At 37.3% G+C, this 21,719-nt stretch overlaps 1 protein-coding gene and 1 pseudogene across 1 annotated transcript in view; both read left to right on the top strand.

Annotated features, from left to right (window-relative positions):
• Nucleotides 1–21,719, top strand: part of PDE11A (phosphodiesterase 11A) — a 455,368-nt gene that overhangs the window by 58,804 nt on the left and 374,845 nt on the right. Inside the window, exon 2 of the mRNA XM_009182512.4 lies at nt 6,233–6,391. Within this exon, the coding sequence (XP_009180776.2) occupies nt 6,233–6,391 (159 nt within the window). The remainder of the gene's footprint in view (nt 1–6,232; nt 6,392–21,719) is intronic.
• LOC101024843 lies at nt 18,777–21,251 on the top strand (annotated as a pseudogene).

The following is a 21,719-nucleotide window of genomic DNA, read 5'->3' as shown; positions in this document are numbered from 1 at the left end:
CCCAGTGTCTATTGTTCTTATGTGAGTATGCTTTAGCAATGGGGTAGCAACCTACTCCATAGCCTTGGTCTACTCAGACTCAGAGTTGAGTTTTGGTCGGTAAGAGACCCTTTTCCAGAGATGCAGTTTATCACAAAGGTAAGGGCAAACAGGCTGTGCCTACTCCAGAGTGGATTTTCAGTCCAGTCCATCATGGCCAACACCACCATTGCTAGGTAACCACCAGAATACATACCACTCTACTTGTTCCTCCCCATTTTAAGGCGTTTCCCACTGATAGATTTTATTGCTCTCACTAATGACTGAAACCTTTATCATTTAGGACAATGGTTCTCATATGAGGATAACAGAGGAGCATTAAAAAAAATACCAATGCCTAGTATTGATTGATTCAATTTGTGATGACTTTCTCAAGTTAATTTTCAGATGCAGTCAGGGGGAAGAACCACTGATTTTGGTCAAAGGTGCACTTCACCTTGTTTAATAAATTGATTTATCAACTTCTACTCCCTTCATATGTGGACTTTCACCTTTATCTCAATCTCCCCTATTCCAGTAAATGATACTTCCATCCACAGTTTCTCAAGTTAAAATCTGAGGCTCTTTGTCTTTTGTCTATTCTCCCCTCCCAGCTAATCCATCAGGAAGTACTACAGGCTCAACTTTCAACATATTTGTCTACTTGTCTTTGCCCTCATTGCCTTTTTCTTAAACCCAGACTATCCTCATACCTTACCTGGACCACCAAAATTTCCCAACTGGTCTATTTCAATCCTGTGTCATCCTCCACAAAGTTCTTAATTTTAGATAAGAATAAGCTGTCTACGTTTATAAAATCTTAATATTTTACTACATTGGGCTTTTTTCACATAAAAGAGTCTGTTTTGTTATACAGCTTTTTATTTTTAGAAATTTTATTTCATAGAATATATTTTTATATTAGAAAATTTCAAATGGGGAAATAATAATTTTTTATACTTTTATACTTGTAGGCAGATTGTTTTAGGACAAGTAAAATAAACATATTTGAAGGATTAAGTTTTCATTTAGGATGTTTGATATTTTAATACAATTACAAAGGAGACTTCTTCCCTAAACGGAACTTCTCTATATTCAGCAGCTTTCCAAGCTCCACTTCTTAGGATTTAGAAATTAGTAGTGTGAGATATCAGCTTTTTCTAATTTTAATGTTTCCCAAGGACATGGATCCATCAGTAGCTGATATCAACCGAACAGAGGGGGAAGTTTTCAAAACTTAAATTTTGTCTAATTTTCTGCAAAGTCTTTATGCATGAATTAACAGTCTTTCTCTTTGTCTATCCTTATCAGGAAAAATACAGGAGATGCTTGATCATGTATTTAGTAATTAAACTGAATTCTCTTTAAGAGATTGGTAAATGAAGATGCAAAAGCTCATATATAATGTTTAGCTATACTCTGATTCTGGGAAAAAAATCTCATTAACTCACCAGAAAATGGGACTCAGTTGCACAGTTTCTTGAATACAAATCGTCTCAAACTTTTCCTCAAAGATTAAATTCTGGGCTGGGGGCAGTGGCTCACACCTGTGATCCCAGCATTTAGAGAGGCCAAAGTGGGAGGATTGCTTGAGGCCGGTAATTTGAGACCAGACTGGGCAATGTAGTAAGACCCTGTGTCTACAAAAAATAAAAAAGAATAGCTAGGTGTGGTGTTGTGTACCTGCAGTCCTGGCTACTTAGGAGGATGAAGCAGGAGGATTGCTCGAGCCCAGGACTTTGGATGCCAAAGGTGAGCTATGATTGCACCAAAGAGTTTTGTCTCAACAATGATCTTATCTGTTACTTCCTTTTTTTTGTTTTTTTTGTTTTTTGAGACGGAGTCTCGCTCTGTCGCCCGGGCTGGAGTGCAGTGGCGCTCTCTCAGCTCACTGCAAGCTCCGCCTCCTGGGTTCACGCCATTCTCCCGCCTCAGCCTCCTGAGCAGCTGGGATTACAGGCGCCCACCACACACCCGGCTAATTTTTTTCTATTTTTAGTAGAGACGCGGTTTCACCGTGTTAGCCAGGATGGTCTCGATCTCCTGACCTCATGATCCGCCCGTCTCGGCCTCCCAAAGTGCTGGGATTACAGGCGTGAGCCATCGTACTTCCTTTTTATTGTTAGTAGAATGGCATGGCAGAGCAGAGGCAAAGAGAAGTACTTTTTAAGGTGTTAAGAATTACTTTTTAAGGTGTTAAGTCTAAAAGGTCAGCGCTTCCACAGCATGGCAACAGCTTTGCAGATGCCCCCATCATGATAGTTGAAATCACAAAGCCCGGCAAAGGTTAAAGTCAAGTGTGCCAAGTTAAAGTCAAGTGTGCCAAAAGGCCTGCCTTGGCAGCTTTCTGTGATGCGTCTTCATAGACATAGTCTGAAACAACTTGTTCAAGGTCCCAGTGACTAAGGAGAGTGAGGGCTGTAGCCAGGGAGTAGTCCATCGCAGAGCAAGGATTCAAAGCAGCAGCTGGAAGCAGGAGGTAAACACTGGAGCTAAACACTGACAACCCCATCACCAGTCCAGTGGATAGATGCAGCCTTGAGAACAGAATGGCGGCTGGGTGGCAGGTGAATGTGCTGTGCTCCACACTATCCCGGGGTAGGTCGGCCCTAGGGATGTGCTGAGACATGGCAGGTCTGACCAGTGGGGTTCAAAGCAACAGAGATCAGCTTCCTTGGGTGCCACAGATTACACCGAACCTTCAGAGAACCACCACCTTGCTCGTGAATTGTTTTTCTTTCTTTCTTTTTCTTGAGACGGAGTCTCACTCACCCAGGCTGGAGTGAAGTGGCGTGATCTTGGCTCACTGCAACCTCCGCCTCTTGGGTTCAAGCAATTCTCCTGCCTCAGCCTCCTGAGCAGCTGGAACTACAGGCACCTGGCACCATGCCCAGCTAATTTTTTGTATTTTTAGTAGAGACAGAGTTTCACCATGCTGGCCAGGCTGGTCTCGAACTCCTGACCTCGTGATCTACTCGCCTCAACCTCTCAACATGCTGAGATCACAGGTGTGATCCACCGCGCCTGGCTCCCCTGAGTTGTTTTTCTAAAGAAGTGAAGCTTTCTTGTTCTAGTTGAAGCCTCCTCTATGCCTCCCTGATGCCACTTCCTTCCTTCCTCTCAGCGGGTAACCACTAATATAAATGTAATGTTCATTATTCCCTCGCATGCTTTTATACTTTTGCTACATATTTGAATCCATAAATGATATTTAATATTATTTTTAAGTATTGTGGTATTATATAGATGGTATCAGACTGCTGCTTGTTTGTTTCACTTAACATTGTGTTTCTGACATTTGTTCTTGTTGATACAGGCAGCTTTAATTTATTCATTTAAATTGTTGTATAATACACTACCAAACCACAAGATCATAATTTATTTTTCTCTTGATCAACATTCAAATGGCTTCACATTTTTAATTTTCATAATTGATGTTGCAGTGAACATTTGTGTACCTCTCTTCTATATATTTGGAAAAGTGCTTCTACATATATGCCAAGTAGTGGTATGTGGAGCCTTAGGACCTTTTCTATATTCTGCATAATTGCAGTGCAATCTTTTCAAAAGAATAAATTATTTAAAAAATATTATTGAGCATGTATAATATGCATGCTAGGATGACGCAGTAAATAAGAGAGACAAAATCTCTGCTGTCTTAGATTTTATATGTTAGTTGCGGGGAGAACAAGTAAACTGGTAAGATAATTGCAGAGAATCTAAGTGCTAAATAGTGGCCAATGCCATTCTTCTGCTTCAAGATCTTCAGAGGTTTTCCATTGCATTTGGGATTAAATATAACTCTTTCTAGGCCTGTGAGACTTGGCACCCTTTGGTCACTGCCTCCCTCTTTCACTCTCCCTTTGTCTCCCTATACTCTAGCCACATTGACCTTTGACTTTTTGGAACTTACTAAGCTTTTTCCTGCTTCAGGACCTTATATGTATTATTCATCTTCCTGGAAAGTTCTTTCCACCACTCTTTGCCTGGAAAATTCTTACTCATGATTGAAGTCTCAGCTTATTTGTTCTGTTTTCAGAGAGAACTTCCTTGATCCCCTTAAAAATAGGTCCTTCATATTCAGTCTCTCTCATGCATTTTGCTTTTTTCTCAGTAACACTTACCACAATATATAAATATACATTTATACATTGTCTGCCTCACCTACTTGATTGCAACTTCCACCTAGCCCATAGCCTGACATGTTGTAGTTCCTCAGAGAAATTTAAAAATAATTAATACAGATTGCTGATTTTCTGAAAGTTTGGTCACATACTTATTTTGAGCAGGAGATTTGGTTTTGTTTGGGGTTTGATTTCCCTTTCTTTAATTGGATCCTCCTGTCTCTGGGGTTTAGGGTGGCCTTCATGGATCACCAGACCAGAACCAGGCCTCATAATGGCATTTAAAGACTCCTGGCCAGGCACTGTGGCTCCCAACACTTTGGGAGGCCAAGGCTAATGGATCACCTGCAGTCAGGAGTTCGAGACCACCTTGCCAATATGGTGAAACCCCATCTCTAATAAAATACAAAAAAAAAAAAAATTTGCCAGGCATGGTGGCTTGCATCTGTAGTCCCAGCTACTTGGGAGGCTGAGGCAGGAGAATCACTTGAACCTGGGAGGTGGAGGTTGCAGTGAGCTGAGATCAAATGATTGCATTCCAGCCTGGGTGACAGAGCGAGAATAGCATAGCATAGGCAGCAGTGCTTTTAAGCCTCTTTTAACATGGGTGTGCAGAAGGTACAGGAAGAAGCCTCACTCCAACCCCTGGCTTGAAATAGTTTATCATCAGATTGGATGATAGTTTATCATCTACCTTGGAGCAGTTTTAGTCACAGTTACCTTCTCAGGAGCCAATCTTTTTCTTTTTTTCCTTCCACCCTCCTTTATCTCTCTCCTTCCCTTCTTTCTCTCCCTCCTTCCATCCATTCCTTCCTTCCTTGAAAGTTAGTTGAAGGTATTATGATATTTCACTAACCAAATACTCTAGCATGTATATCCTAAGAATAAGGACATTCTCCTGCATAATTATAACACTTGTATAATACCTAAGCAAGTTTATAATGATACCATTATATGACTGAACTTTCTCCAATTGTCCCTCCAAAAATGTCCTTTGTGGAATTTTCGGAATTTCTGGCAAAGGATCACATATTTTATTTGGATTTCAGGTCTCTTAAGTCTTCTTTAAACTGGTATAGCTCCCATAGTTTAACTTTATATTTATTTTTTTAAAAAACTTTTTTTTGTCTCTCATGATCTTGACATTTTTTAAACATCCAGGGTTAGGTTTCTGATAGAATGACTGATGATCTCTACCTTTCTTAATTTTCATTTCCTGAATAATTAGATTCACGTTACACATTTGATTGTATTCTTGGTGATGTTGTGTCCTTCCTGTTGCATTATATCAAGAGGCACGTGGTGTTAACTTTTCTTCTTAACAGTGATGCTAAGTTTACTTGTTTGAGGTGGTGTTCACCAGATTTATTCACTACAGAGACACCTTTTACCTTTGTAATAAGGAATCTTTGGGTGTGGCACCTTGAGACTGTATGACTATACTGTTTAAGTTAAACAGTTTTTCACCCAATGGTATTAGCATACTTAATGACCCTTGCTTGTAAACATAATTATATTGGTAGTTGCAAAATACATACTATATAATTTTATCATTTATTTTATATATTTTAGCTGGCATTCTATAGAGAAAATTTTTATCTCCCCATACCCTATATCTTTTGGGGAGGATTTTGAAATATCATTATGTACTCATAGATTCTTTTTTCACAGAATCATTTTGACTAGAAATAAAGTAGTTCTATTTTGAACAATTTTTCACAGTGTTTAGTATATATTTCTCATGTAAGTTTCTTATATGACATTTCATATCCTGTCTTTTTGAAATAACACATTTTCATAAATCGCATACTATAGGCTTTCCTTAAAAACACTTTCCCCCAATTTTGATACGTTGCAGTTGGGCTTAAAGTCTCTGTCTTCATTTACTATGGCAAACAACTATGGTGTTGACTTATTTTGATTTATATTCCTTTGGTGAATTAAAAATGAAGTCAAATCTGTTATTGTGATTAAAAATCCATGGGGCTAAGTTCCCAGTGATAAGGTATCATACGCAGAAATAAACCTCTCTCTCCTTCTCCCTGACAATAATGCACAGGCAGTTAATGCTTTCTTTGTCTTATTTTTAGGATCGACGATTCAATGATGAAATCGACAAGCTAACTGGATACAAGACAAAATCATTATTGTGCATGCCTATCCGAAGCAGTGATGGTGAGATTATTGGTGTGGCCCAAGCGATAAATAAGATTCCTGAAGGAGCTCCATTTACTGAAGATGATGAAAAAGTAAGATTTCATACCTTTTGTGAATTGTACTTTCTTTCTTGGTCATTGATTGCTATTCTCCTTTAAAAGACAGGAATTATGTGAATAGCTGTTGGATTAGCCCATTCATGGATCAAAGAGCTTTTTCTCATGGTATACAAAATGAAATGGGAGTTTTTCGATATTTCATAGAATGTGGTAAAATTGAAAATAATTACTTCATCTTTTTTGTAGCTTGCTTTTCATTATAAGCCTCGGTAGTATTGTTGTTGTTCCCTGGTCTTTATCTTCCTTATAAGTAAGATAAGGATCACACCACCACACATGGCCTAAGGGAAGATAGAAAATATAGGAAGATTGCCGTGTTTCAGAAACTCAGCACTTTCTCCTATATTTTTATAACTACAGTGAAGAATTGTTTTCTCAGTTCTTATATAAAAATCCCAATAAAAACGAATGTTATTTAATTGTTATTCCAAATTGCTAATAAAAAGAACATTACTTTTGTCCCTGAAGAGTAATTGACCTTGGTGGAAGTAATGTACTTTTTGCTCTGAAATTTTAAGTTCTTTCACTAGTAGTTTATTTATCAGCTTATATTAAAAGAGAGAGTCCTCAAAGAACTGAGGTTCTGGCTTTGAAGCTTCTACCTTTATATTGAATAAAATCTGGTTGAATATTTATAAAATTTGTGATAAAAGCAAATCTCAAATTAGTTTGTTTAAGTTTGATGACTCTCATATTCCTATTTAATTAAAAAACACTTTATAATTTAACCTTCTGGATGTGGGTTTGTTATTTGCCAATGCTAATTACAAATGCATTAAATTAATACAAATGTTCTGGCACAGAAGGTCAACATGAAATATGATTGTAAGGAAACAAGAAGGTTTTTAAGTGAAGAGAGTCCTTGATTTAGGTCATTTTTATAGTGGAATTGAGATGGCCCAACTCTCTGTAAAGGTTTATGAATTCATAGAGCATGATAGGGCCGCAAAAGATTTCTTACAATGAAGTAAACTGCTATGGCATACGAGGCACTTGTATTGGGATCATAGGAGGCACAAAGATAAATCCCAATCATGTTATGTCATCTAGGAGCTACACAAGGCAGGAGACAAGAATCATCAGCAAGTTGTTCTCAGACAGGCTGGGGGCGCCTAGGAAAGAGAGGCTTGTTCTCACTTGGATCTGAAGAGGCTTCCTGGAAGAGGCAGTATTTGATCTGTCCTCTGAAGCAAAAATAGGCCTCCATCAGACAGAATCAGATGAGAAGGAGAGGACGTTGTTTAGAAGTGAACATAAATGTAGGCCACTTAATTCACAATAAAGATATTTCCATGGAATGTAAGATAAAGCAGAAATTTCATTTTGTGCCATCATAGATGGCAGAGTATGGAGATGATGTGCGTCTTATACAGATTTAGATAGAAGGATTTGGGTTTTGCGTCTTTCCAAACATAACCACTACATACCCATGCCATCCCCCGAACAGTTTAGTTTTTACACAGATGGTAGTCCTGCCTTTGCTCTGCTGCATTCATTTAAAAGGAACTCATTATATATTTAGTTCTTATCTTTGATTCCATTTATGTTAGATTTGTTTTCTGAACTTTTCCTGATGGACTTATACCTGTGAGATAGAGCTTCATGACCTGTGAATAATTTAAAGGGAAGATCTGCACAGGACTTTGTACCTTTCTTGAGCAGCATCAATGTTTAGTTCTATTAAGAATGAGAGCCTGGGACTGAGTCCCAGCTCAGCTAATGACAGGCAGCTGCTTGGATACACAGCTCACACTTATCTCTGACCTGAAGTTTTCTCATCTGTCAACTATATTATTCACCACTCTATAGCCAGAGAATTAAATACGATCATCAATGAGAAATATTTTACAAAACTCAAGAAACTAGGCAAGTGTAAAATACAATTTTTTAAAATAATTAAACTAACATTTTCCCTGTGAGTTTTAAAATATTCTTCTTAATTTGTCACTTATCCCCAAGCAACTTTTTTCTTAGATTCAACCTTATCTGAGTATTTTCTGGCTTGAAATGATATGTTTTTCTCTTCTGTAGTTATCCCTTGTGCCACAGTGGCATTTTATCTTCCAGTCTCTACAATTCCCACACCTGACTTGAAAACCCTACTCTAGTTTTGCTTCTTGTAAGAAGTCCTGCGAGTTTGTGCAGGTAGATTGTGTTCATGCAGGTGGCACCGGCTGGAGAGTATTTTATCTCAACAACTTCTGGATATGGTTATTGTTATTTCCTGAAAGGATCCTATATATTGTAAACCAAACAGAAAAGGTGAAGGAGAAAAGCAGAAGACCAAATCTAGAAGTGATTCACGGGAAAGTATTTCTTCCAAATAAGGGAAGACAGCAAAGTATAATGGCTGTACTGGCCATACGGTGAGTCTATTTGGGTTGAAATTACATCTCTGCCATGGCCTGAGTAACCTTGGGCAAGTTACTTGCCTTCCCTGGGCCACAATATTCTCCTCTTGGAAGAGGGGTGATAGTAACACTTATCTTACCGGGCTGTAGGGAGATTAAATGAGAGAATCCGGGGAAAGCACTTGGAAGAAAACTTAGGACTTAGTAGTTCTCATGAGCGAATGTTTAGCTTTTCCTGACAGCACATGAATATATGTGAGGTATCATGTGTATCTCAGTCAGGTCTCAGTTTAAAAATTACCTTTGTCTAATTTAAGTCTATACATTCATATTAAGTGGACCTCCCAGGTTGCTGAAGGGTGGTGCTGGGAGGGTGGCACACCCAGAGAAGGATCAGAAGCTCTGCACCTCTTCCCCTATACCTCGCCCTATGTATCTCTTCATCTGATTGTTTCTGAGTTACAACCTTTTACAATAAACTGGTATTCTGTATGAGATATTGGATATACAAATGGACAATGACCAGTCCACGCATAACGATAGACCCACATTCTCTTCAGCAAGCAGCTTAGAAGGCCAAATCACAGTCTCTGTAGCAATCAGCCTAGCACAGCCAGGATTTGGTCAATGACTGCCACCTTCCCTATTTTTTTGCTCCCATCATGCCCTCCACCCCTGCATACTTACAACTCAGAGCCACTGAGAGAAAAGCCAAATATATTCTCTGAACTCATTACCTAAAATGTCGTGCTTCTGGTTACCTGCCTTCAGCTTTCCCATGCCAACAACCTCCACTCAGAACATACCTAAAGTCTTCTATTTTTTTCACCATAAAACTTGTGCACTCCCCTTTGAGTGTTCCAAATGCAAGCAATGGTGGCTGTCTTCCTTGTTATAGCACGATCTGAATAAATAACCTCTGTTTTTCTCATTTAAAGACAAATTTTTATTAAACGCAATCTATACGCCAGATGCTCCTCCCATGTTGAGATTTCTCCAATTAAAAGGGGGATATATTTCTTTATAAGTTCATGAATCTCTTGCCTTATTAATGCAGATACTGTTTTACTTGGTTGTACAAGGTTATGCTTATATGTAGTAATTTGCATTCTACGTTTTAACCCAGGTATTTCTTACATATGTGTCCACATACGGATATATTCTACATTTGTCATTTTGGGAGATCATAAAATTTTCTTATTTTCTTTTTCTACAGAGCCTCGTTTGCTTAGTCACTGTCCTATTAGTGAGAATTTGGATTTTTTTCCCCCCTGTGTTTCACTAATACAAATAGCCCCTGAATGAACATCTTGAACAAATTACTTTTTTCTTTTGTGTTATTTCCTTGAGGGTATATTCCAAAGACTGAAATTACTGAGTCAAAGGGCAAGAAAAGTTTTATAGCTCTCATTCCATGTTATAGATAGCTTTTTGAAATATTGAGCCCATTTACAGTGGTAGCAGTATGCATACCTAATTTCTCAGAGCTCTGCCAACTTCATTCACTTCACATTTTAAAACTCAAATTAGTTTTCCTTGGTCAGTCAAGCAGACTTCAGAAAACCTTCTCCCATGTTCAATAGCATAAACTGCAGCAACCAAAGTAATTTTAATGTTGCCTACAAGTAAGAAAACAAAGAAGCAAAAAGGAAGCCATGTCATGAGTGTTAGATGAGAGGGTCTGGAGTCAGAAAGTCACCAAGGCAGGTTCACATCTTTGCTCTGCTGCTTATTAACTGAGTGACCTTCAGCAAGTGGCTGCATCTCTCTAGCCTCAGAACCTCCATCACAGGGTTGTTGTGCGGAGTAAAATAGATAATAGATGTAAAGTGCTTAGGGTAGCACTTATTATCAATAAATGAGCCTCATGAAAGTTCACCATATATTTCAAAGCCAGACTAAAGTAATTTGAACCCTCTTCGTAATTTTACTTTATACACATAACTGCCATGTCATCATTCACATGGGTAGTGGTAAATTTGTTGCACATTAGCATAATATGATTTGTATGTCCTGATATCTTAAAATGTCAGCGTCTAGAGACCATAAGTTATGTTCTGTATAATTTCAAAACATTTTGTAATATGGAAATCAGTAAATCATTTGACTGAGATAAATTAAAAATTAAATGTGGTATACTCATTTCTGGGCTATTTATGTACCTAACATAATTGTGCATAGGACCACCATATTGTGTTTCTTGAAAATTCTATACCTATAATTCAGTGGCTGTGCTACATCATGTAATACATATGCCCTGTAGTAGAAGAAGAGACTGGAAAAATCACCAGGTCCATTCCCTGCCACCTTTTCCCTCATCCAGTGCAGGAAACTTTACCTGACAGATAGTCATCCAGCCTCTGCCTGAAAGCTTCCCTTTTAATGACTTTAAAATCCTCATGCTCTTTAAAGTTCTTGGATAATTAGCAATAATTTATCAGCAGTGGTGAGAGTTTGTATGAAATATAGCCTACTGTATTCACATATTCATAATTTAAGTTCCATACTGACAAATTACTAGTTTGATAATTCATGTTGAAAGTACACACAAAGGCAGACCATGCAGGAGAGATGATTGGAATTTTCTGGTTCACTTTGTGGGTTTCAAACAAATGTTCCTATTTTTCAGGAATATGTATAAACTAGTTGAATTAGGTGGTATGACTAGACTCTTTGCATTCAATTAAGTCATTACTTTGTTATTCCTGGGTGAGTGAAGGAAGGTATTATTTTGGAGAATAAAATAATGAGACCTGGATAGGAGCAAACATTTGTGATCTATTAAGATGTGTGGGCGCGCTAGCATGAACCTGGGAAATGAAAATGAGCAAGGGCTCTTATCTGCCTTCCCAGGTTCCTATACCTCTGCCCTAAAAGTGTCATTTCATATTGCAGTGTTCCATAAAGTATGATATGTTTATTGCAGGTACTTTCCAACAGCCAATGTATTAGCAGCTGTGGCTTGAAGTTCTTCTTTGGCTAATCTCTATAGATTTTTTTTTAGCCCTGGTCACTTCTCTTCAGCTCATGATTCAGAGTGTTTGGTTACCCTGCTGCTCTCCTTCATGCTGACATGTTCCACCACCCCATAGAGCTGGGATGCAGCCAACTTGAGCTTGGTTGCTGAGGGGCTGGCTGTGTTCCAGGAGCTTGTTACTGGTGATGCTGCCCTGCCAACTGGTGTTGAGGATGGTGCCTGAATGATGCTAATGAGTCTCTGCAGAAGCTGGAGTTTTGTTATCAGCAACAGGCCTGAGACTCAGCCAGATAATAGGGAATAGGGAGAATTTTATAAATTTCTAGCCTCACATTTCTAATAGTGTGAGGAGAATGTTTAGGATTCATGAGATGTCAAAGGTGCACAACGTATTTAAGTTTACTGTAGTAATGAGGGGGATATTGACTGTGTCATGCTGAGAAGGGGCAACAAATTGATGGCCCCAGAAGACTGAATGCAGTTCACACATGTATGATTTGCATGGGATTTGACTGGCATAGAACTGATTTTTTTTAAAAATTAGATTACCTTTACACATGGCTGCAAGCTATAGTACTACTATAATAGCCAACCCTCAGACAACTAATTAGCTTAATAAAGTCAATTTCATGGGAGCAAAGACAGATTTCTTCTGTCATCTTATGAATAGTTTCTACTGAAGGTACTTTTCAAAGGTACTTTTTGAATAGTTATTTTTAAAAAATATTGTTATGAACATGAATAGTGGTATTACAACAACTCTGCCAGGCAACTTTTTTATGTTTCATATTAATTCACCATTGTCTTTATAAAAGATACACAAATTCTTAAAAAAAAAAATTAACTATTTAAAAATACTCTTTGTGTTCTCATTTCATTTTTTTTTTCCTTTTTTGTCTACATTCCAACTAAGTTAGATTTTTGAATCTGTTGAAATAAAACTATAATTAAGCCCAGGTAAGATGGCTCACACCTGTAATCCCAGCACTTTGGGAGGCCGAGGCGGGCAGATCACGAGGTCAGGAGTTCGAGACCAGCTTGGCCAACATGGTGAAACCCTGTCTCTACTAAAGATACAAAAAAAATGTAGCCGGTGTGGTGGTGCGCGCCTGTAATCCCAGCTACTTGGGAGGCTGAGGCAGGAGAATTGCTTGAACCTGGGAGGCAGAGGTTGCAGTGAGCCAAGATTGTGCCATTGTACTCCAGCCTGGGTGACAGGGCGAGACTCCGTCTCAAAAAAAAAAAAAAAAAAACTATGATTAAAAGTCAATCGTTAGCAAAAAGGTTTTAAAAGTCCTGGCAGATGGCTCATGATTTCATTATATTTGATCAATAAGACTCCAGTCCTGGAATAATTTGGATTGAATCCCATAACTCATTAATTCCAATATTTTATCTGTATTTAAATGATCTACTCACTGCACTATTTGCCTTTTAACAGCTATTACCCAGGCTCCATATGATCACTGTGAAACTATAATTTGTTCACTAATTTGTTTGTGTTTTATGTGTTCACTCGACTATATCTGACTGAGTGGTTCGAAAACAACCAAGATTCTTCTTTATCATAATCCATCCAACTGTTTACAAAGAATGTTAAAATCTGGAACTCAAGTGGCACTACAGTTTTCTACCAAAAATAAACCAGTTTCTGTAATTCAGTAATAGCTTTAGAAGGCCAATATAGTTCAGAGAAAAATGAAATCAAGAATTACATTGAAAACAGAGACCATTAAGTTCTCTAAATATGTTTCATTAATTATTTTGCTCATTTTTCTGAAAACCTTCCTGCCTTATCAATAAAAAACATTCACTTCTCTTCTTATAATTGAATCTTAACATAGATGTAGTGGGAATAAAATAATGGAAATAAAATTTATTGAACACTCTGGCAAAGATGCTGTGGTAGATGAAGTTGGAGTTACAAGGAAGAAGCAAGCACTGGCCTGGCCTTGAAAGAACTGAAGTCTTTCTCATTCACTCTTCTAAAATGCTGCCAAGACAGAGGTAGAAAGAAATGTATAATACTGTCAAGCATACTTTCATTCTTTACTAAGAGAAACAGGTTATGTTTGGAATTCAACATCTTTGGTTGGAACACATTGACTTTTTCCCCCCCTTGTTTTGATAGAAATGGAATTAAGTGAAAGTAGTCTTTTCTGTAGTCTTCAAATTTTATAATGCTGTTTATTTTTATTTAATCCCATTCAGTTATTTAGTTGTTATACACTGACATTAACTGCTGTATGTTATGACTTTTTTCAATAATTTTGTTCTTTCAGGGCTAGAAATAAACTTAAAAAAACAACAACAACCAAGATTTGTGGGAAAACTATTACCAACATAGTACCTGCCAGAACTCAGGTTAAACTTCAGGCTTTTTTTTTTTTTTTTTCTATTGGAGCAATATTGCCATGGTGTCGTGGCTCTGGTCTTTTCCTCTTCTTTAGGCAGAGTCTAACTTTGGGGTAAAAAGGCAAATCTGCTTGCCAGGGTCCAGCTTAGGGGTTAACATTCAACAAAAACTGGTTTACCCTGCCACTGATTTTGTCTTGGGCTTCCCACTCCCATACTTTTTGTTATATTCTTATCTAATTGCATGGAATTCTCATTTCCACCCTTCTTTTAAAGCCAAATTCTGTCATCTCAGACCTAAGTAGGCACTATTCCAAAAGTGATTATTGCTTGTCTTTAATAGTGTTTCCTAATATTTTATAGTTTGACATTTTTTTTCCAGATGTCCCCAAAAGATTGCAGTTGAATTTTGATTAACATTTATTAAGAAAATATATAATGATCAAATATTAAGGAATTTAAGGAAATAGTAACACAATAATTGAACAAAATGAAGGACGATACCTACATAGTGTATTTTAAAATTCCAAATGCAGATAATGCTTGATATACATGTGGATTTACAGGCCTCTTGCACCAGAAATTCCAGTGTCTTCCTGATGGCTAATATACTGGCATTTGTAATTTCCTGCTTCCCTAGCTCCTCTTTTTGTTTCTAAGAGTTACCAAGGAAATGATAAATGCTTAATTGCAACATCCTTCTTTCCATCTCTTTCCACATACTCTGCAGGATCTAGGTAAGGTAGTTTGCAGTTATCAGGAACATGAAAAATAAATGAACTTAGTAAGTTATAGGGCTCTTACTGTTACAGTGCTGAATGTGGAGGACTTTGCATGACCATTGATCTGCATACCATTTTTAATAGCTATATAGTGTTCCATTTGTGCAGAAAAACTATTCATTCATTCACTGTTTATTGCCTTTCTACTTAGTAGACAGTATCACATTTGAGACACGGTTCCAAATGCTGAAGTTAAACTGATGAATTAGGCAGACAAAAATTCTTGCCCTCTCAGAGTTTACATTCTAGTGATAAAAACAGACAACAAACAAAGTAAATATATAAGTATATAATGTAATTTCAAGTAGTGATTAGATGCATAATTTTTTTAAGAGATGGAGCTTGCTATGGTGCCCACGCTTATCTTGAACCCTTGGGCTCAAGCAATCCTCCCACTTCGGCCTCGCAGAGTGCTGGGATTACAGGCATGAGCCACCATGTCTGGCCAGGACACGTAATTTTTATAATTTAGATTATTCAATTTTTCTGTAGCTTTTATTTATGTGAATGAGCTTAATTAGTCTAGGTGATATCAAAAGGGCTAGCAGTAAAGTAGGATCTTTCACTAGGAAGCAAGATTTGGTCCAGAGCTGTTGCTCAAATAACTATGATAAATTGTGACTGACTCTTCAACAGAATCTTACTTTTTTTCTCCTTTACTCCAGGTGTTCATGTAAAGTGCGAACACCTGGAGTAAAGGGGACTCAGTTACTGAGTTCATTTATTTTTCATGTTCCTGATAACTGCAGACTACCTTACCTACATCCTGCAGAGTATGTGGAAATCCCTCTAGGCTGCCTTAGGCACTAAAACTTGAAGTTCAAGAAAGTATTGTCTTATTATTATGTTCGCCCCAAGTAACTTTTTGTTGTGTCTTCCTATGAGTATTAAGTTGTAATCACAATTTCTATTTGCCATCCCCTGAACTGGGGAAGTTAAGAGACTGGATGATAATAACCTGACATAGCCAGGCTGTAGATATGCATCATAGTGCTGAGCAGACAGGACTCTGGCACATCTAGGAGGAAAAATTTGGGGGGTAAGGAGAGCTCGGTGCATTCTGATATTAGGGACTGATACATCCATAGCTCTTAATGCTGGCAGGACTTGAAACAGTATTTTAGTTAAGCCACTTCTAAAAGTGCAAAATGACAAAGAACTATCTTATAAACTCTTCTCTGATTTGTTTAGGACTTGGACAGGAGAGAACGATTTGCAATTGTAGATTAGAAGTAAATTTGTTGGCAGGCAAAATTTTTATTAAAGAACTAGAATGGGATGTGGTGAATTCTTATTTACCGGAGATTTCAAATTAAGACAGATAACGGTCTTCTTTGAATAACTAGGTTAGTGTTATTTGAATAAAATAGCAAGGTTGCTTTTCTTTTCATCTTAGAATGCTGAAATACTTGAATCTGAATTTTTAAAAATTAAATTCCTTTATGATAAAAAGTAAAATTTAGTAGAATCCAAGTATATTTGTCTATCTTTGAATTGGGTGTCTCTGCCTTTCTTGGATTTTCTTTTCCTTTTCTTTGGTGATAAGATTATTTCCTAATTTTAAAAGTAATATGAGCTTATTATAGAAAATTTGAAAAATACAAAAAAAGGAAAAATTAGTATCACCCATAATCCTAACTTTCAGAGATAATACTGTTAAATTCTTGGTTTATTTACTTATATTTATTTATTTTTACCTACAAATAAAGGTGTGTTTTAAAAATTTGCATAAAGTAGTATACACAGTATTTTAGCATGCTTTAAGTAATTCTTCAAAGATATAATTTACATGTTTGCATTATTTTACACCATGTAATTATACAATAGTTTATTTAATCATTTTATTTCTTAACATTTAGGTTGTTTCAAAAATCACATTCTTACATAATTACAAATAATATCTTTACAAATAAGTCTTAGACTGTGTCTTAGAATAGCCATTAGGTTGATCTATTAAATTGCTGAAGTTAGAAATCATTAAAAAATAATAACGGCTTTGTACATACACAACTATGTGGTAGATAGTTTAATATTTTCATTTTCCTCGATTTTGTGCTTTCCTGACAAAATATTTTAAAATTTATGGTTGTTTATTATATTTTCCTCAACTGAGGATGAAAAGAAGGTGAGGATTAGTCTAATTTTAGCATTTTTCTTGCTTTAAAAAGTTGTGCCTCAAATCAGAATTTGCAAGTAACATTTAATTTAATTGCACTGAGTGATAAAGTGAGGTGTTCCAGTGTGAATTACCCTGCAGCCTACTTAGAGCATTTTTCTGTGTATAGCAAAATTGATGGAGTATGCTGATTAAATGAAGCCACATCATATTTCTTGTTGGAGAATTTCAAATATAATGTAACTGTGATATACTTTGTAGTTTCTATTTTTAACAATATGTAGTGATTTTAAAAATCTACTTGGATATTTATTTTTTCCCTTTCTTCTTTTCTGAATTGAAGGTAGAAATGAAACCATTTTTTGGTTATTTCCCATTATTTCCTTTTATTTCTCCCATGTGTGCCCTGGATAATATCCTGGCTAGATAAGAGTGTAGGTTATTTTCACTGGCAGATTCTGATTCCACTGCCAATCAACAGAAGAGCATTTCCCCCACCCCTTTCATATTCTGCACACTCTACTTAGAAATGAGAAAAAGTCTCAAAGGTAGGCAAGACTATATTACCAAAGCAGGCAGCAAGGTCCCCCAAGGGAGGGCTCAAGCTGAAGTGAGAGTGTGTTAAGAGGGGGAGAAAGTAATGAGTGGTTTTGAAAAATGAGGTTATGTAAGTTAGAGCTACCCAGAGATGCTTTGAAGGTCTGTTAGACACAGTTCTTGAAAGGGGGTTTAAATAAAACTAAAATATAATAGCAAATTCTCTCACTGAAGAGAATTTAAAATGATACCTCACAAGAATTAATTGACACCATCAGAAGGCTGGAACGGGTTTTAACCATCCAAAAAGTGTGCTTGGTGTTTTGGAAGAATTGCTCTCCATAGCATATAATAAGTGGCTGTGGGAAATCAATACCTTTTATTTAAAGGTGCCTCCCAATGTTTAATAGCATTGGGTAGCATCACAGTGTCTGGGCAGTTTGAACTCCATCCTCAGTGCTTGGTTATTTGGTATACTTCATTTACAAAAAAAACCTATCCATATCTGTCTTCTTTCTTTCTCTTAAAAAAGTTTCTGATTAATTTTGCAAAGCTGTAATACCGATATCAATTTTGTTTGTCCTAATGTCTCAGTGATACTTGTGATGTAGTGTAACTGAAATTTGTTATAAGTGTTCCACTTTCTATTTCCAAACCTGGAGTGAGGCATCAGAATAAGTCTTCAGTTATTCTCCCTTGTCATGAAGACAGAGAACCACGATCCTTGGATGAACCTATAAATGCCCCTTGCTTCTTTTCAGAGGTTAAATTTATTTTTAAATCTCAGCTTAACACTTTGACATGATTCCCATCATGTTTAGAACAGTCACAGGACATGGTGGGCGTTTTGCTGTTCTTATTCTTTTAACCTCTGAAACAGGGTGGCAGGAATATTGTCTCCATGAGACTGAAAATATATTTTGCACTAGATCTAGAGTGCCTATTAAGATTTGATCCTGGGCCGGGCACGGTGGCTCAAGCCTGTAATCCCAGCACTTTGGGAGGCCGAGACGGGCGGATCACGAGGTCAGAAGATCGAGACCATCCTGGCTAATACGGTGAAACCCCGTCTCTACTAAAAAATGCAAAGAAACTAGCCGGGCGAGGTGGCGGGCGCCTGTAGTCCCAGCTACTCGGGAGGCTGAGGCAGGAGAATGGCGTAAGCCCGGGAGGCGGAGCTTGCAGTGAGCTGAGATCCGGCCATTGCACTCCAGCCTGGGTGACAGAGCGAGACTCCGTCTCGAAAAAAAAAAAAAAAAAGATTTGATCCTGATGCTGTGGCTTGTTGCTATGGATGTTTCCATTGTTTTACACTTTAAAGAACCATCCAGTTGGGTGTAATAGTGCAGGTAGTGGGCTTGGAGAAGTTCCGAGGTGGTGGTGGCGCCGGCAAGGACAAGGATAGCGGGAGCAGGCCCTGGGCTTGTTGCTCACCTTGCCGATGGTAGAGGAGCTTTATGGCAACTATGGCATCATGGCTGATGCCACAGAACAAGTAGGCCAGTGTAAAGATGCCTGTCAAGTGATACTGGATGGTGTGAAAGGTGGTACTAAGGAAAAACGATTAGCAGCTCAATTTATTCTGAAATTCTTTAAGCATTTTCCAGAATTGGCTGATTCTGCTAATAGTTAGACCTCTGTGAGGATGAAGATGTATCTATTCGATGTCAAGCAATTAAAGAACTGCCTCAATTTGCCACTGGAGAAAATCTTCCTTGAGTGGCAGATATACTAATGCAACTTTTGGAGACAGATGACTCTGCAGAATTTAACTTAGTGAACAATGCCCTGTTAAGTATATTTAAGATGGATGGAAAAGGGACTTTAGTTTCGTTGTTCAGCCAAATACTTCAAGGAGAGGACATTGTTAGAGAACGAGCAATTAAGTTCCTTTCTACAAAACTTAAGACTTTACCAGATGAAGTCATAACAAAGGAAGTGGAAGAGCTTCTACTAACTGAATCCAAACCAGTCCTAGAAGATGTGACTGATGAAGAATTTGCTCTATTCATGAAATACTGCCTGGGTTAAAAAGCTTACAGACAGTAAATGGAAGACAGCAACTTGTAGAATTGGTGGCCGAACAGGCCGACCTAGAACAGACCTCCAATCCCTCTGATCCTGACTGTGTGGACAGGCTCTCACAGTGCACTCGGCAGGCAGTACCCTTCTCTAAAACTGTCCATTCCATAATGTTTGTGACATATTTCTGTGAGCAGGTCCTCCCTAGCCTTGGTATCTTAACTATCCCAGTGGAAGGTCTTGATATACAGTTGGAGGTATTGAAATTGTTGGTGGAGATGAGTTCATTTTGTGGTGACATGGAAAAACTGGAAACAAATTTAAGGAAACGATTTGATAAGTTATTGGAATACATGCCCCTCCCTTCAGAAGAACCAGAAAATGGAGAGAATGCTGGTGATGAAGAGCCCAAGCTACGGTTCAGTTATGTGGAATGTTTGTTGTACAGTTTTCACCAGTTGGGCCGAAAACTTCAGATTTCTTAACAGCCAAACTGAATGCAGAAAAACCCAAAGATTTCAAAATCAGGCTGCAATACTTTGCACAAGGCCTGCAAGTTTATATTAGACAACTTCACTTAGCTCTCCAGGGTAAAACGGGTGAGAACAAAAGAGAACAGAAAACAGAAGAGAACTAGATTAAAGTTGTTGCATTGAAAGCAACAAACAATATCAATGTTTTGATCAAGGATCTCTTCCACATTCCTCCTTCTTGTAAGAGCACAGTAACACTGTCCTGGAAACCTGTATGAAAGGTTGAGATTGGGCAAAAGAGAGCCAGTGGATATGCAACTTCAGGTTCACCACCCAAGAAATCTTCAGCAGTACAAAAAAGAGATGCCAGGCAGATTTATAATCCTCCCAGTGAGAAATTTAGCAGCAATTTGGGCAACTTTAATTATGAGAGGAGCCTTCAGGGAAAGTAGAAGTGGCCAAGGTTGGGGCACATGAGGAAATCGTAGTCATGGAAGACTCTACTGAATAAGACGTCAGCATTCTTCAGCATAGTCATGAACTTAATATACTTGAATCCTACTACTTATTGGATTGCCAGGGATGCCCCCTTAAACAGACTGCTGCCTTCAGCTAAAATCTTAATGTTCTTTATACTTTGTATGTATCATCTACTTTTGTAACAGACCATGGTTGTGTCCAAGGCAAAACCACAGTGATCTTTTTGGATGCTTTGTCTGCAATATTGACTTGTTTTTGCAACATCATTATTCAGACTTCAAATTGTGAATCTTACTTTTAAACATCTTGATAATTTGTTGTTGATAGCTGTTCATTCTAAAATGTAGTGAAATTCAGTCTAGTTCTGCTGATAAAGATTATCAGTTTTGAAAAGTTACTGATTTTCCTCTTCCCTCTGTCTTAGTTTTTTGCTCAATATATAGAGAAGAGTAACTGTAAATCTTAACATTTTGTTTTTATTGTTTAATAAAGCTGCTAGGCAGTGGTACAACATTCCTACCTAGTGTCATAAGAGCACATAGCTTTCTTAAAATGTAGGAATGACATTACATTTTTAGGAGAAAGTAAGTTGCTTTGCACTGCTTACTTAACTCTTTTCCATATATTGTGATACAAACTTTTGAATATGGAATCTTACTATTTGAATAGAAATGTGTATGTGTAAGATACATAAATACATAAGCATATATGTGTGTGCATATGTGTGTGTATATACATATGTACATATATACACATATACACATATGTGTATATATACATATATACACATGTGTATATATACATATATATACATATAACCATGGCTACCCAGAAAAAGTGACTTGATAACATGTGTGTATATACATACATATACATATATACACATGTGTGTACATGCATACACATATACGTATACATGCATACACATATGTGTGTATATACACACATACACATATATACACATACGTGTATACACATATGTGTGTATATACACACATACACATATATACACGTATGTGTGTATGTACACATACACATATATACACGTATGTGTGTATGTACACATACACATATATACACGTATGTGTGTATGTACACATATACATATATACACGTATGTGTGTATGTACACATATATTATACATATATACACGTATGTGTGTATATACACATATATTATATACATATATACACATATGTGTGTATAT

This window comes from Papio anubis, chromosome 10 (genome assembly GCF_008728515.1).
Source record: "Papio anubis isolate 15944 chromosome 10, Panubis1.0, whole genome shotgun sequence".
NCBI classification, from domain to species: domain Eukaryota; kingdom Metazoa; phylum Chordata; class Mammalia; order Primates; family Cercopithecidae; genus Papio; species Papio anubis.
Note: the sequence above shows the minus strand (reverse complement) of the source record. Positions and strands in the feature narration are given on the sequence as shown.